We start from the raw sequence: 14,472 nt of genomic DNA, 5'->3' as shown, positions 1-14,472 counted from the left end.
GTGTCTGTGAAGGTGTTTCTGGATGAGTTTAAGATACGAATTGGTAGACTAAGTAGAGCAGATTGCCCTCCCAATGTGGGTGGGCCTCCTTCAACCCGCTGAAGGCCTGAATAGAACATAAAGGAAGAGTAAGAAGTTATTCTTTCTCTCTGCCTGTCTTTAAGTTCGTTGGTTGAATCCCCGGACATGAACTTCACATACTGGAGGGCCAACTGTAAAGTCATACACAGATTTTTGACTGTGTGGAGGGCCATGTCCCTAACCCCACACTGTTGAAGGGTCAAGTGTAGTTTAGTTGGTAGGTGATCCCAAGTGATACTGACTGTGGGGTGGAGAAAGGAGATAGGGATGGGAAGGTAGCCAATAAAGCAAGCAAGTTACCACCTTAGGCAACTGGGGCTTAATCCCACTGGTGGCTCTGGGAGATGGTGTAGAAAACAAGCTTCAGAGTTACCCCACCCCAAAGGGCAAGGGAGCTGGGGTATTTATCCACCAGTTTCCAACAGTCATTGTCAAGTGGTTGCTCCCTACTCCTTGATGGAAATCAATTCCCTGATGCTTCCAGCCTGCATCTGTGTAATCGAAGAAAGCCCCAGTGGGCACACAGTCCCTGGTGCTGGTGGTTAGAAGTCAGGCCAGATTGCAGACAGGTGGCAAGTGCAGAGGGCATATGGGCAGGGTACCAACATATCCACTACAAAAGGACAGACACTCAACCTACCCCATTTCCTGCCTAGGCAATAATGAGAACTAACATTTTTTTACCAGTGTAATAGCCTACTATGCTAACCCCTTCAGAGTATTATCTATAAGATTCACAACATCCCAGTATTAGTCTCATTTTACAGCCAGTGAAACTAAGGCTCAGAGACTTGTTTGAAATCACTGTTGCTTGGGGGCCTTCCCATAACAGAAAAAAAGTGTCTGAGTTTTGAGAAATCTTCCAGTGAAAAGTTTGCTTTCAAGCACAGATAATACTGAAAGCAACACAGTTATATGAGCAACTCTTCTGCCTCTAAAGATTCTTTCCTCTACCTGCCTCCACCCTGGTAAACGAGCTTCTCTGCATCTCCAGTACCATGGCCTCAAAACTCTTAACGTAACAAGTTCCCCCAGTACGTGTAATCACATTCAGATATGGCAGCTTGAGCAACTGAAAAAAATGTTCGACTCCGTAATTGTTCTCCGTCTCCCACTGAGAACAGATTTTAAAAGGAAAAAGTTCATTTCTTACGCAGCAGTGTACTCTTTAACCTGATTCTACCCATCTGGAAGAGAAACTGCTTACCTCACATAGATGCCAAAAAGGCTTAGAGATGACTGAGTCAGGTACACGGGACCTGGGAACAGGTGAGAGGCCATTGTGATGTCCCAGGGATGCAGACCCTAGGCCTGGAGGCAGCAAGAAGCAGCCAGATTCTTCCCCATTCCCAAGACACGCATTCTTTACCCAGGCAGTTTTAAGTATTTAAGAATGTACTGGGCTTCCCTGGTGGCGCAGTGGTTGAGGGTCTGCCTGCCGATGCAGGGGACGCGGGTTCGTGCCCCGGTCTGGGAGGATCCCACATGCCGCGGAGCGGCTGGGCCCGTGAGCCATGGCCGCTGAGCCTGCACGTCCGGAGCCTGTGCTCCACAGCAGGAGAGGCCACAGCAGTGAGAGGCCCACATACCGCAAAAAAAAAAAAAAAATGTACTTATGTCATTCAACTCAATAAGCTTATATTAACTGACCATGATGCCCAAGAAAGTGAGGGAGCACAAAGGCAGAAAATGCAGAAGAGATGGAACACCCAAGCCTGAGCATCACTTCTGGCTGCATTTACATCTGGAGTCTTAGTTGAGTCATTTATGGGTTGAATGGACAGCAGAACAGCTGTATTTGTACAAAACATCCATTTCCTTTTTTCTGCGGGAAGGGGCTGAATGATCAGTCCCCCAGGACTCAACTGCTCAGTTGCTAATCAATTGTTCATCTATGGGTCACCAGACCAGCCCTCACACAATGAACCTGCAGGCTACTACCGCTCTTCTTCACTCCCTTGGAACAATTCCTCATGCAGTATTTGTTTTATTATTTCACCCTATTTATTTTCACTTCTTTCCCAGGGCAACACTCCCTCTAGTGTCTGTGTAGGGATCTCAGGTTCCACTCGAAGTGCACAGGGTGCAGGCAAAAAGGGTACAGGCAGGTACAAACCTGTACCTCGATGGATGTGGATTATTACAAAATATTCATGGGTTTGGCCAATATGATAATTCTGGGAAAGAGGCTGTAGATATTATGCAGAGAGTTCCAGCCACGGATATCCCCATTTCATGCCAGGCACAAAGCAAAGGTAGGAGATGGAAAGGAGAAACGAACCTTGAACACCAAGGTCCATCCCATGACTTGGATGAAATGAGTCTTTGGCACTCCAGGCTTTTCTTGTCCACCAGTCCCAGCAGCCCTGTGTTCTCCTATTTTCTATGAAAGCTGCACATTTCACTCACTTCCTTCAAGAAGTCTTCCATGATTAGCTGTGAGGTATAATCATGGGTGCCCAAGCCAAGAGAAGCTACTCTTCATCTTTCTGGATGCCTTTCTCAAAACTCCACTCAATAAAAGCCCTGAAAAAAATGTTCCACTTATTAGCTGCCTGTTAGTATAATCGTTAACCTGACTATAAGCACCTGCTTCTAACCATTTCTATTACAAATTCTGAGTATGAGTTTCAAGCAGCCAGGTCCCCAGCCACTCACACTTCTCTCTTTCACTGTTTCCCTTAGCATGACACAGAAGGCAGACACGCAAAGACTCGTCTGAGTCAGGACATGCACTATGGGAGGTGGCTGAAATGAGCATCTCACTGAGAACTGGGTTGTAGCCAAGGGCTTTGCGATTAGCTCATTGGGAAACTTGGGGCAAGTACCTCCTTCCTCTGCTTCCGTGTTTCCATCTGCAAATGAAGAGAAAACCCCTTCTAATATAAGAATAACAACTAAACTAACTAAAATATCTGGAGGACTAACTACAGGTCAGGCATTTCTTTTAAACACTTTGCTATGTACAATATCTTATTTAAACCTTAAAATAGCCCAATGTGAGAGGTACTATTATTATCACTCCCTTTCGTAGATGGAAAAAATAGTCAAGAGAGGGTGACAACTTGCCCAATGTCACACAGCTATTAAGAGAGACAGAGGCAGACAACCCAATTTAAAAATGGGCAGGAAAAAAAAATGGGTGGGAGAACTGAATAGACATTTCTCCAAAGAAGCCAGGCAGATGGCCAATGGGCACATGAGAAGATGCTCAACATCACTAATCATTAGGGAAATGCAAATCAAAACCACAATGAGGTATCACCTCACACCTGTCAGAGTGGCTGTCATCAAAAAGACAACAAATAAATGCTGGCAAGGATGTGGAGAAAAGGGAACCCTCCTACACTGTTGGTGGGAATGTAAATTGGTGCAGCCACCATGGAAAACAATAGGGAGCTTCCTCAAAAAACTAAAAATAGAACTATCATATGACCCAGAAATCTCACTCCTGGGTATATATCCAAAAAAAACCCCAAAAACACTAATTCAAAAAGATACATGCACCCCAATGTTCATAGAAGCATTATTTATAATTGCTAAGACATGGAAGCAACCTAAGTGTCCATCAACAGATGAGTGGATAAAGAAGATGTGGTATATATACATATACACATACACAATGAAATACTACTCAGCCATAAAGAAGAATGAAATGTTGCCATTTGCAGCAACATGGATGGACTTAGAGGGCATTATGCTAGGTGAAGTAAGTCTGAGAAAGACAAATGGTGTATGACATCACTTATATGTGGAATCTAAAAATATATAACAAATTAGTAGATATGACAAAAAAGAAGCAGACTCACAGATATAGAGAACAAACTAGTGGTTCCCAGTGGGGAGGGGGAAGCGGGAAGGGGCAATATAGGGGTGAGGGAGTAAGAGGTATAAACTATTAGGTATAAAATAAGCTACAAGGATATACTGTACAACACAGGGAAGATAGCCAATATTTTATAACAACTATTAATGGAGGATAACCTTTAAAAACCATGAATCACAATATTGTATACCTGTAACCTATATAATACTGTACAGCAACTATATTTCAATTTTTTAAAGACTAAATTCAACTTAATCAAAAAAAAAAAGAGAGAGAGAGAGAGAGAGAAGGAGAGAGAGAGACAGAGGCAGGATTCAAACCCAGGCATCCAGCTCCAGAACCCTTGCTCCTGTTTACTATATGGCTTTGTTTCTTTCTTTTTTTTTTTTTTTTGCATTATGCAGGCCTCTCACTGTTGTGGCCTCTCCCGCTGCGGAGCACAGGCTCCAGACGCGCAGGCTCAGTGGCCATGGCTCACGGGCCCAGCCGCTCTGCAGCATGTGGGATCTTCCTGGACTGGGGCACGAACCCGTGTCCCCTGCATCGGCAGGTGGACTCTCAACCACTGCACCACCAGGGAAGCCCATGGCTTTGTTTCTTGTTCCCAGTCTACCTCTGATCCTAATATATCCTGAAGAGGATGGCATTCATGATGAAAACCCTCCACAAGTATGAATTCACACAAGTCATACAATCATACCCAGGGTAAGTAACCTACAACCTAACAAGACCCTTGATGACCCTATATAACTATGTCCAGCTTTTCCCCTAAACTAGGTTCTCTTCCAGCACAGGCCAAGTATCAGGCCCCTGCGTAGCAATGGGCACAGATTTGCTCACCAACAGCCCTAAACGGCTAGCTCCGGGTCCTCTCACCCCAACCCAGTAGGAATGGTTTCCTCTGCTCTCCAGCAAGGAGTTAATAGCAGAAAGCTACCTGTGCAATCCTGAAGTTCTTAGACTCCATTACTTTTTGGAAATTTACTATAGTATGTTTATTAGCATACTATAAAGAACAGCATTTCCATAAATAATTAAACCCAAACTACACTGATCAAAATAAACGAGCGAAAATGTTCCTGATGATGCAACCAGGCTTGGTTCACTCACTGACTCAACAAGGTGACTCACAAAAGGCCCCCATTAACAACAGTTAGTAAGATACAGATTGTACATATAAGCAGCTGGTACTTACTGTCTGCAGCCACTGGGTGGGTAGGCAGGATGGCCATAGGACACAGCCAGGAAACAGGAGGGAGGAATCTATTCCTAAGCCTCTCTGGCTAGCCTTGTGTATACTCATCCTAGGCCTCACTCTATCCTACCTATAAAATGGGCAGCACCCTACCTCACTTGAATGAAAATGAGTCCTCTTAGAAGGAAAATGGTCTGTAAAAGCAAGGAGAAAGGAGAAAACCAGAAGTGCATAGGGGATGGCTACAGAGAGAAAGACCAGGAGAGAGTCCACGCTATAGGGTACCATGTTTCTGTCTGAGCCTCATACCCTTCATCTCTATGCTGAATGATGTGATGAAAACAATTCCCAAGTGCACTTCCAGCCTTGACATTCTGTCAAAGATGCCTGTAGCATCTCCCATAGTGATCTCCTCTCCTCTGAGCTCATAGCCTGAAACGACCACTTGACAATTAACCACACATCACCCCATGATATCTGTCTTGCTGTCATGTGTTATTTAACTTTACAGAAGAGCAGCCTATACCCAAAGCATATTAGAAGGACCTTGAGGCAAATGCTGTCTTATCCTTTGTCTTGCCCTCCATCACAGCCCTACCAACCCCACAGTCCCCAAAACACTGCCACACACAGAGTGAACACTTGGCAAATGGCTGAATATCTTATGTGAGTCCATGTGATCTCTGAAGCACATGAGGAAGAAGCCAGGATTGTTGACTCATCCCTATTTCCATACTCTTACTAAGTGGGGTAGAGATGCCTCTATATCTTATGTTAAAAGTTGTATACAAAATAATAAGCCAGGTGTTCAAACTCAGTGCTATGAAGAGACAGTGTCAGCCATCCTCCCCGGGCAGCTAGGGCACTGTCCAGTTCCCAGGGTCAGCTCAGCAAGTATGTACTGAGCTACGTGTCAAGCACCGGGCCACAGGTCACAAGGCACACACGAGAAAAGCAGAACTCACAGTAGGTGTGGGGGTGAGGTGCTGGTGTAAGCATTTTATCCCTCATCCCTCACCTTCAAAACACTCATAAAATAACCAAGTGCAAACTAAACATAATCAAATGTGTGGTACAGGCTGTAAATTCTATAAACAGTTAGGAGAAAGAAAAATAAATGCTTCTAAGAAAGGTTCTATAGAGAAGCATGTTTGAATCTTAAACAGAGCCATGAGTAATGGGTGCATCTCAATAGAGGAAGAGGGGTATCCTGAGTGGAGGAGACCTTAAGAGCAAAGGCTTGAGTCAAGAAGGGGTCTAGGACAATGAAGGGGCTGCCTTGGCTAGAGTGAAGGGGCCCATCAGGGAACAGTCAGATGCAGAGTTGCAGAAGCAGATCCAGGACATACGCAGTGAAAAGCCTTGAATGGCCGGCTAAAGGACTCTAGAGTTTAATTCAAGAGGCTAAAGGTTCTCAAGCGAGAATGGAGACGTCCTGGGTGAAATGCTCCTGATTATAGGACCTGTCAAGTTATGAACAACCTGAGAAAGGAATCATCACTATCCCAAGGGGCAAGGGTTTTCAATCCCTTCATAGCCTCTGCTCAATGAGACTTGGGACTCACTCATTCACCAACTTGGTCAAACACAGTTGAGTTTCTCTACTGCGTGTAAAGCAGAGCTCTCTCGTCTCCACTCTCTGCCAACAAAGTCAGAGCAGCATCCAGACCCTTCTCTCAGTAACCCACCACAACAGGGGGATGACCGTGGTTAGCTGAAGGCCATCCATCCCATAGTGCCACTGCTGCTTACCCAAAGTGGTCCACCAGGCACTGGCATGCTACACTTTCCACCTCCAACTTCACAAGACCTCTTTTCCTCCAAACTTGCTGAAAATTCATCCTTTGACATTTTCTCCTTATAGGGAAGTATCTCAAGCCAGCCAAGAGGCCAAAGGAAGCAGGAAATCAACAGGCGAGTCCAGCCCCCAGGCCTTGGTGTACCTGGCCTTGGATAAACCCTCCAGACACACCCTCCTATTTCAGCCATCCAGCTCTGTCACACCTCTCTGCTCCCTAGAGGATGATCACCCGGTTCCAAAGTGCCCCCAGTTACGTAGGATTTACACAGCCGAGGAAAGAGCAGTTCTCCCTTCTGCCCCCGCTCCCTCCTCAGCCTCCCTGCCACACAACTCCCTTCCCTTAAATCCAACACAATCTGAGAAGCCACTTCCCGCGTTCCTTCTCTGCCAACTACAAAGCGAGTTCCAACCGCTGCATTTCTGCCATCATTAAATTGGGCCTCCCAATTAAGGAGTTTGCAACTTCTGCTTACCTCGGAAATCACTGCAGGATCTGAGAAGCAAATCATTCCCTGTAACCGGGCCATCAGAGAAAACGCAGAGCAGGCAAACAGCCGGTGTGCGGCCCCTGCACTCACCACCCCAGGGCCTACGGTGACCAGGAGCAGTAACTGCTGTTATGTCCCCCAGCATTTCCCAGCTACATCTCAACTGAGATGGCTCCCCTTGTAATATTAATTAAAAACAGATTCTTTTTGGCAAACCCCTGAAGAACAGCTTCTATGGCAGGCTTTTTTTTTTAACATCTTTATTGGAGTAGAATTGCTTTACAATGTTGTGTTAGTTTCTGCTGTATAACAAAGTGAATCAGCTATACGTATACATATATCCCCATTTTTCCTCCCTCTTGCGTCTCCCTCCCACCCTCCCTATCCCACCCGTCTAGGTGATCACCAAGCACCGAGTTGATCTCCTGTGCTATGTGGCCGCTTCCCACTAGCTCTCTATTTTACAGTTGGTAGTATCTTAAGTCCATGCCACTCTCTCACTTCGTCCCAGCTTCGTCCCTTCCCCCTCCCTGTGTCTTCAAGTCCATTCTCTACGTCTGTGTTGTTATTCCTGTCCTGCCCCTAGGTTCTTCAGAACCTTTTTTTTTTTTTTTTAGATTCCATATATACGTGTTAGCATACGGTATTTGTTTTTCTCTTTCTGACTTACTTCACTCTGTATGACAGACTCTAGGTCCATCCACCTCACTACAAAGAACTCAATTTCTTTTCTTTTTATGGCTGAGTAATATTCCATTTTATATATATGCCACATCTTCTTTATCCATTCATCTGTCAGTGGACACTTAGGTTGCTTCCATGTCCTGGCTATTGTAAATAGAGCTGCAATGAACATTGTGGTACATGACTCTTTTTGAATTATGGTTTTTTCTGGGTATATGTCCAGTAGTGGGATTGCTGGGTCATATGGTAATTCTATTTTTAGTTTTTTAAGGAACCTCCATACTGTTCTCCATAGTGGCTGTATCAATTTACATTCCCACCAACAGTGCAAGAGTGTTCCCTTTTCTCCACACCCTCTTCAGCATTTATTATTTGTAGTTTTTTTTTTTTTTTTTTTTTTTTTTTTGCGGTACACGGGCCTCTCGCCGTTGTGGCCTCTCCCGTTGCGGAGCACAGGCTCCGGACGCGCAGGCTCAGCGGCCATGGCTCACGGGCCCAGCCGCTCCGCGGCATGTGGGATCTTCCCGGACCGGGGCACGAACCCGTGTCTCCTGCATCGGCAGGTGGACGCTCAACCACTGCGCTACCAGGGAAGCCCTATTTGTAGCTTTTTGATGATGGCCATTCTGACTGGTGTGAGGTGATACCTCATTATAGTTTTGATTTGCATTTCTCTAACGATTAGTGATGTTGAGCATCCTTTCATGTGTTTGCTGGCAATCTGTATATCTTCTTTGCAGAAATGTCTATTTAGGTCTTCTGCCCATTTTTCGATTCGGTTGTTTGCTTTTTTGATATTGAGCTTGTGGCAGGCTTCTTTATTAAGCCTCTGAGAAGGCAAAATGCATTAAGATATCGTGACGCGGGGACGAGAAGGTTAGACAACCCAGCCAAAAGCTATTTGAAAAATCTGTTTGGGAGCCACAATTAGATGCTCCAGTGAGTGAAACACAATTAATCTGATCAAATCTGTCACTATTTTGCACATTAAGAGTAAATATTTTAGAACACCGTCCAGCTGAATTAGTTAAGGGTATGAAATCATGCCTGGGAGAGTCTGTGCATCCCCCTGCTAGCAGGGTAAGGATGCCGGGTTATCAGCATCTCCCTGTTTCTCTTCACCAAGGTGCAGAGTTGGGCACATGAATTGAATATTATCTGGCAAGTCCTTCCAACCAGACACACCGCAGGGGTAGCAGCCTGCAAATCGCTCTCTCTGGGAGTGAGCTGCAGGAAAGGCATGGGGATCAATCTACGGGAGGGTGCAGCATTCTCACCTCAGCACCAGAAGAGGGGATCCCCATCAAGGCTTACAATGCCGAGGGAGCCCGGAAAGTGGGCTGTTGTCTTCAAAGCTTTCCACTCTCCAGAGCCATTTGCCAACTCACTGACCAAGCAAGGAGGCGCCTTTCTTCTTTTGAAGGAGAAGAGCAGAATGCTGTGTTTTTCTGTATCCCTGTCAGCCACAGGGTCTGGACTCTCTTTGGGTGTTTGTGAAACACTCTCTAGCCCATTAATCACCAGGATCTCAGCTGGAAACAACCAGAGAGAAAGGCAAATCGCTCTTCCAGAATATAGGCTCCAATCAGCCCCGGTGGCCCAATGGATAAGGCAGAGTACAGGCTCCAAACTCAAGCCCAGTCACCTCTCCCCCGAAACACCTGGCAGGGCAAGAAAGGTCAGAGGGGGACCCAGATTCCATCCCCTCCTGGCTCAAGCCTGCTGGGCGCCTCCCCCATTGCCCTCCAAGCTATCCCACCCCACTCCGGGGACCAAAGTGAGTATGTGACTCAAGCCTAGAATGAGACTCTCAGCCCCTGGGCACATGCTGGGCACATAGTGTGGGGTGGAGGTGCTTCCCTTGCACGTCCACTTCCTTATGCCTGAACGCAAACGGCCAGAGTGGAGTTCAATTTTCCATTATACGGGGTAACTGGAAACTCTCCCCAAAAAGGACCTCACGCCAGGAATAAGGTCTACCAGAAGCACTTGGAGGGAAAGCGGGAAGCCTCACAATGTGTTAACAATTAAACTGGTGGCCTTCCCAGAGAAGGACATGTTTAACACCCTTTATGTCGGAAGGGAACATGGAATTCTCTTTTCATGTCAGAAGAGCTTGGTGCAAGGACCCATGTTCTCTGCCTTGGGGACATCTCCAACCACTTTGAAACCAATGATAAAGGGAACTTCCAGAAGGGACATCATCTGCATCACTCCTCACCCTGGCTTTATTTTTTATTTATTTATTTATTTATTTTGTGGTATGCGGGCCGCTCACTGCTGTGGCCTCTCCCATTGCACAGCACAGGCTCTGGACGCGCAGGCTCAGCAGCCATGGCTCACGGGCCCAGCCGCTCCGCGGCACGTGGGATCCTCCCGGAGCGGGGCACGAACCCGTGCCCCCTGCATCGGCAGGCGGACTCCCAACCACTGCACCACCAGGGAAGCCCCCTGGCTTTATTTTAACAGCGCCTTCTTTTGCTGTCCTCAGGAAAGGAGGAGGGGAGAAAGAAACCAACTGGGTAATGTTGCAGAAACTGGTTTCCTAGCTCCTCCCCCAGGGTTGTTTCCTTAAAGTCTCTCAAAGCCAGGGCCATGTTAACCTGTTTCCTTGTCTTCCTCAGAGCAGCACAGACCTACACTCAAAGAAGCCCTTCTCGCTGGAATTGCCTGTGAAGCATCATCGAAAGAGGCAGGTCCAGCCCAAGAGCTAAAGAGGCGGTAGCTCTCTGGACCAGAGAGAGTAGACACCATGGGGTCCCTGCACTCACCTGTGCTGCCTTGTCCTTCGCTTGGACGGTAAGACTGGCCATGAGCACAACCAATGAACCCCTGAGGAGCTTTTAATGAACGGCCCAAATCGCATCACTGTCCCTAAGGACGCAGAGGCCAACGGATCCACTCCTCAGGCCCTCTGCAGCCCCTTTTAACTGAAGAGACATTTCCCTGGGGGGTATAGGGCTAAACTGGCCCCCTCACTTCCTCTGCTGTATAACTGCCTTGAGGATGGGCAGAGAAGGCCATGCACATTTAATTACTACTTGCAGAAAGCCCTCTTTAACGACCCATCTTCAGGGAATTTGTCAACACATGAAAATGATCCTTAAAATAAAAGCAGAAACATAAAAAAACTCTTTAGGCAGAGTGAATTTATATTGTCCAAATGTGGCAGTGTTAAAATCACAGATCTGTGAAGACATCGCCTCCTCCTTCTCCTAGGGGTACATTTACTTCCACACATCCTGTCCATCTCCTCATGGAGTAAGAACACGAACAAAATAATACACATACACACAATTCCTCACTATCAGACTAAAAGGAAGTTGACAGTCACAATCCCTGCGGTCAGAGAATTACTTCTCTCTACACACACACACACACACACACACACACACACACACACACACAGTCCTTCCTGGACTTGTAAGTCCTCAATCACCCAGCCCTCCAAATGCACACGTTGCCCACCGCCCAAGTCCAGAGCTGTCCACTGCGAAGCTATGGGGGGCCTTCACTGGAGGCAGGTAGAGTCAGCCACCACGCTGCTGGTAAGCTGGACTGCCCAAATGCTTCCAACCCAGGCTGGGCTGCCTGCGTGGTGCTGTGTGTCAGTAAGAACCAGGAAATCTGTGCTCGGTATTGCTGATGTGCTGCTCTCTGCGGACTTCTGGCTTTCCTGTTATTCACCAACTCACCCCCGTGACACCCCCCAGGCCCTGTTAAAATAAGGCGAAAATTTCCCAGGGAAATCTTTAATGTCACTCATGAAAAGAAATATAAAGGGAGCGGGGGCTGTGCTTTCCCATCAAATGAGTTCCCCAAAGCTGCCAGTACAGACATCTGTCATCCTCCAGACTCTGCCCAGTGCCGGGCTCGGATCTGATCCTCAGAGATGAGGAAAGGATTTTTGCAGGACTGGTTGAAGTGGGGGCCGAGTAAGGCAGGGGAGTGGAGTAAATCGTCGGAGGCCGTCCCCTCTCTTCCCCGAGGGCCATCCCCCGCGGATCCTGGGCTGGACTGCACGCGCTGGCTGCCAGCTGGGGTGGGTAGGGTGGGGAGCTCCTCCGGCCCGAGCTCTGCGCCTGGTGCCTGGCCGCGGGCGCCGGAGCCGCGGCGTGGACTCCAGGGCGCCACCTCTCGTACAGCAGCTTCCAGGTTAACCTGGCAGCGGAGAGAGAGGCGTGGAAAGGTGCACAGAAAGCATCGGGACCCAACTCCACTTGGCGGGTTTGTCGTTGCAGGACTCAGCGGCCGGGGCGAGTATTTTGCTCAGTGACTTACGTGTGCTTGTGCTTGCGTGAGAACGAGGGGTGCAAGATGGGTGCTGAATTTCACTTCACACTTTAAACTTTTTTTTCTGCCCCTCCTATAGATTTTCGGGGCAGCTGCCTGGGTTGTTTGTTCTATTTTATTTTTAACATATTTATTGGACTATAATTGCTTTACAGTGTTGTGCTAGTTTCCGCTGTATAACTAACAAAGTGAATCAGCTGTATGCTGCCTGGGTTTTGAAGGGGGAATCAGTGTTGCCTGAAGGCCCAGCCTCCCCTAAGGCTGGGAGAAAGTGCGCCTGGAGCCCGAGGCAGCATCCTAAGCCCGGCGGGCAGTAGTACCAGAGTCCTTCGCGTTGTTGGAGGGGAAAGGGGGGAAGCCCGGGCAGTCGCAGAAACCCGTCAGTCTATCCAGCGGTTCTTTCCCCAAATCAATCTGTGTCCTCCTCCAAGAAATCACACACACCCACGACAGGAAAACTGACTCTCCAAGCCAAGTACCAGAGAAAGTGGTCACTGATCCCTTTAAGGACCTCTTCTTCCTCTCCCCTCCGGGCGGCCCCAATCCTAGGGTCTCCGGTAAACAAAAGCACAGGCTGTCTTACAACAAACTCCACTAACCTGTTGGGGGTGTGGGGAAAGAGGGATGAACCAGTCCGTCTGAAAGTCAAGGAGTCCCCCTGCCCCTGCCTCCACCTAGACCCAGAGCAACTAATCTGCCCATCGTTCCCGCCCCCCCATTTTCCCTCGCTGTCGGCAGAGAGATCCGCCGCCGGGTGGGTACTCACGCTGCTGTTGTGTCCCGACCAGTGCACCATGGCTTGGTTGTGGGCCGAGTCCCCGGTCAGCGCGAACGAGGTGCTGGGTAGCCGGAGCTCTTCGGCCGCCGACCCCCCAGCCCGTGGTGCCTTCACCTCCTCCCGGAGACCCTTGGCCAGAGAGCGGCTTCCTTTGGAACCATTGGCTAAGACAGTAGCCTGGGTGTCTCCGCGTTCCAGGGCAGTGGGGGACTGCGCCCGGCGACGACTCCTTGTACCGCCAGGCTTGCCAGGAGCCGAGATGCCCCGTCCCCACTGCGCGCCTGCCGGCAACAGCCCTCCGGCTTCTCCCTGCTTCTTTCTGCCGCTGCCTCCGCCTGGCTGGGGCAGTGGCTCCGGCCCCGGCCGGCGCCCCAGTGCGGCGCCTCTCCGTACACTCGCCAGCTCCTCCGGCCACTGGCTTGCCACTGCCCGCAGCGAGAGAGGAGGCAGCGCCGGGGACCGCGAAGCCAGAGCCGCGAGGCGCCCAGGACCGCCCGTTGCGTCCCAAGTGATCTCGGCGCCGGCCAGGACCCACGTCGACAGGAGCAGGAGCCCGGTACGGGCGAGGGGCGCCCGGGGCCAGCCTGCGGGGCGCTCCGTGCGCGCCGCCTCCATCCCGCTGCGGCTGCCGCGGCTCGGGCTGCCGAGCGTGTGGCGCCCGCCCAAGGTGCGGGTCGGTGCGGGGGGTGTGCAGGCGCCGGTAAGCGAGCAAGCGAGTGTGTGTCGGGGGAGAGCGGAGGGGGCGGCCGGGAAGGAGGTGGCTCGGCCTGGTCGCCTTGCTGGTCCTCTCCACTCTTCCCTCCCGGCTCTTGATGGCTTGCTCTCTCCTCCACGGGGCGATTCCAAAACCCGAGAAAAATTAATAAATGCCCCTTCGGTGCTTTTTTTTCCCTTAAAACAAGATTCCCGCAAAATCTTTCCCACCGAGGTCCTCCAGAAATTTTTTCAGAAGGAGTACTCAAAGGGAATACGAAAATCCTCTTTTAAAATATGAAAATGAAGCCCAATCCAGGAGGAGTGGCTGGCGACGGACCCCAATCCAGGGTCTCTCTAAAACCCAGCCTCCAGCCTGCTCACAGCGAAGAGTTAGGAGCCGCTTCTGGCCGCGTTTAGGGGGTTACCGTCCGGGCCTTTTGTGGGGGTGGGAGATGGCGCGCAGGGAGGGTTGGGGGGCCTCGAGGGAGGAGGAGGAGGGTGAAGTGTTTTCAGCGCCAACTCTTCGGGTTGGGGACCCAAAGGGGAGCCTGGAGCCTTCGCGCAGGAACGCAAGTTGGCGGAAGGCGAGCGCGGGATGGACTGGGGGACTCCGCTCCCAGGTCCCTGGCC

At 49.4% G+C, this 14,472-nt stretch overlaps 1 protein-coding gene across 1 annotated transcript in view; it reads right to left on the bottom strand.

The window, feature by feature from the left end:
- The window catches only part of SORCS3 (sortilin related VPS10 domain containing receptor 3), a gene marked incomplete at both ends in the record, with an annotated part of 605,283 nt that extends 591,522 nt beyond the window's left edge, over positions 1-13,761 (bottom strand). The window contains one exon of the mRNA XM_082611582.1: positions 13,135-13,761. Coding sequence (XP_082467708.1) covers positions 13,135-13,761 — 627 coding nt within the window. The remainder of the gene's footprint in view (positions 1-13,134) is intronic.
- Positions 13,762-14,472: the final 711 nt, after the last annotated feature.

Source organism: Mesoplodon mirus (genome assembly GCF_964341445.2).
Source record: "Mesoplodon mirus genome assembly, chromosome: 2".
Lineage (NCBI taxonomy): Eukaryota > Metazoa > Chordata > Mammalia > Artiodactyla > Ziphiidae > Mesoplodon > Mesoplodon mirus.
This window is presented reverse-complemented; position numbering and strand designations above follow the sequence as displayed.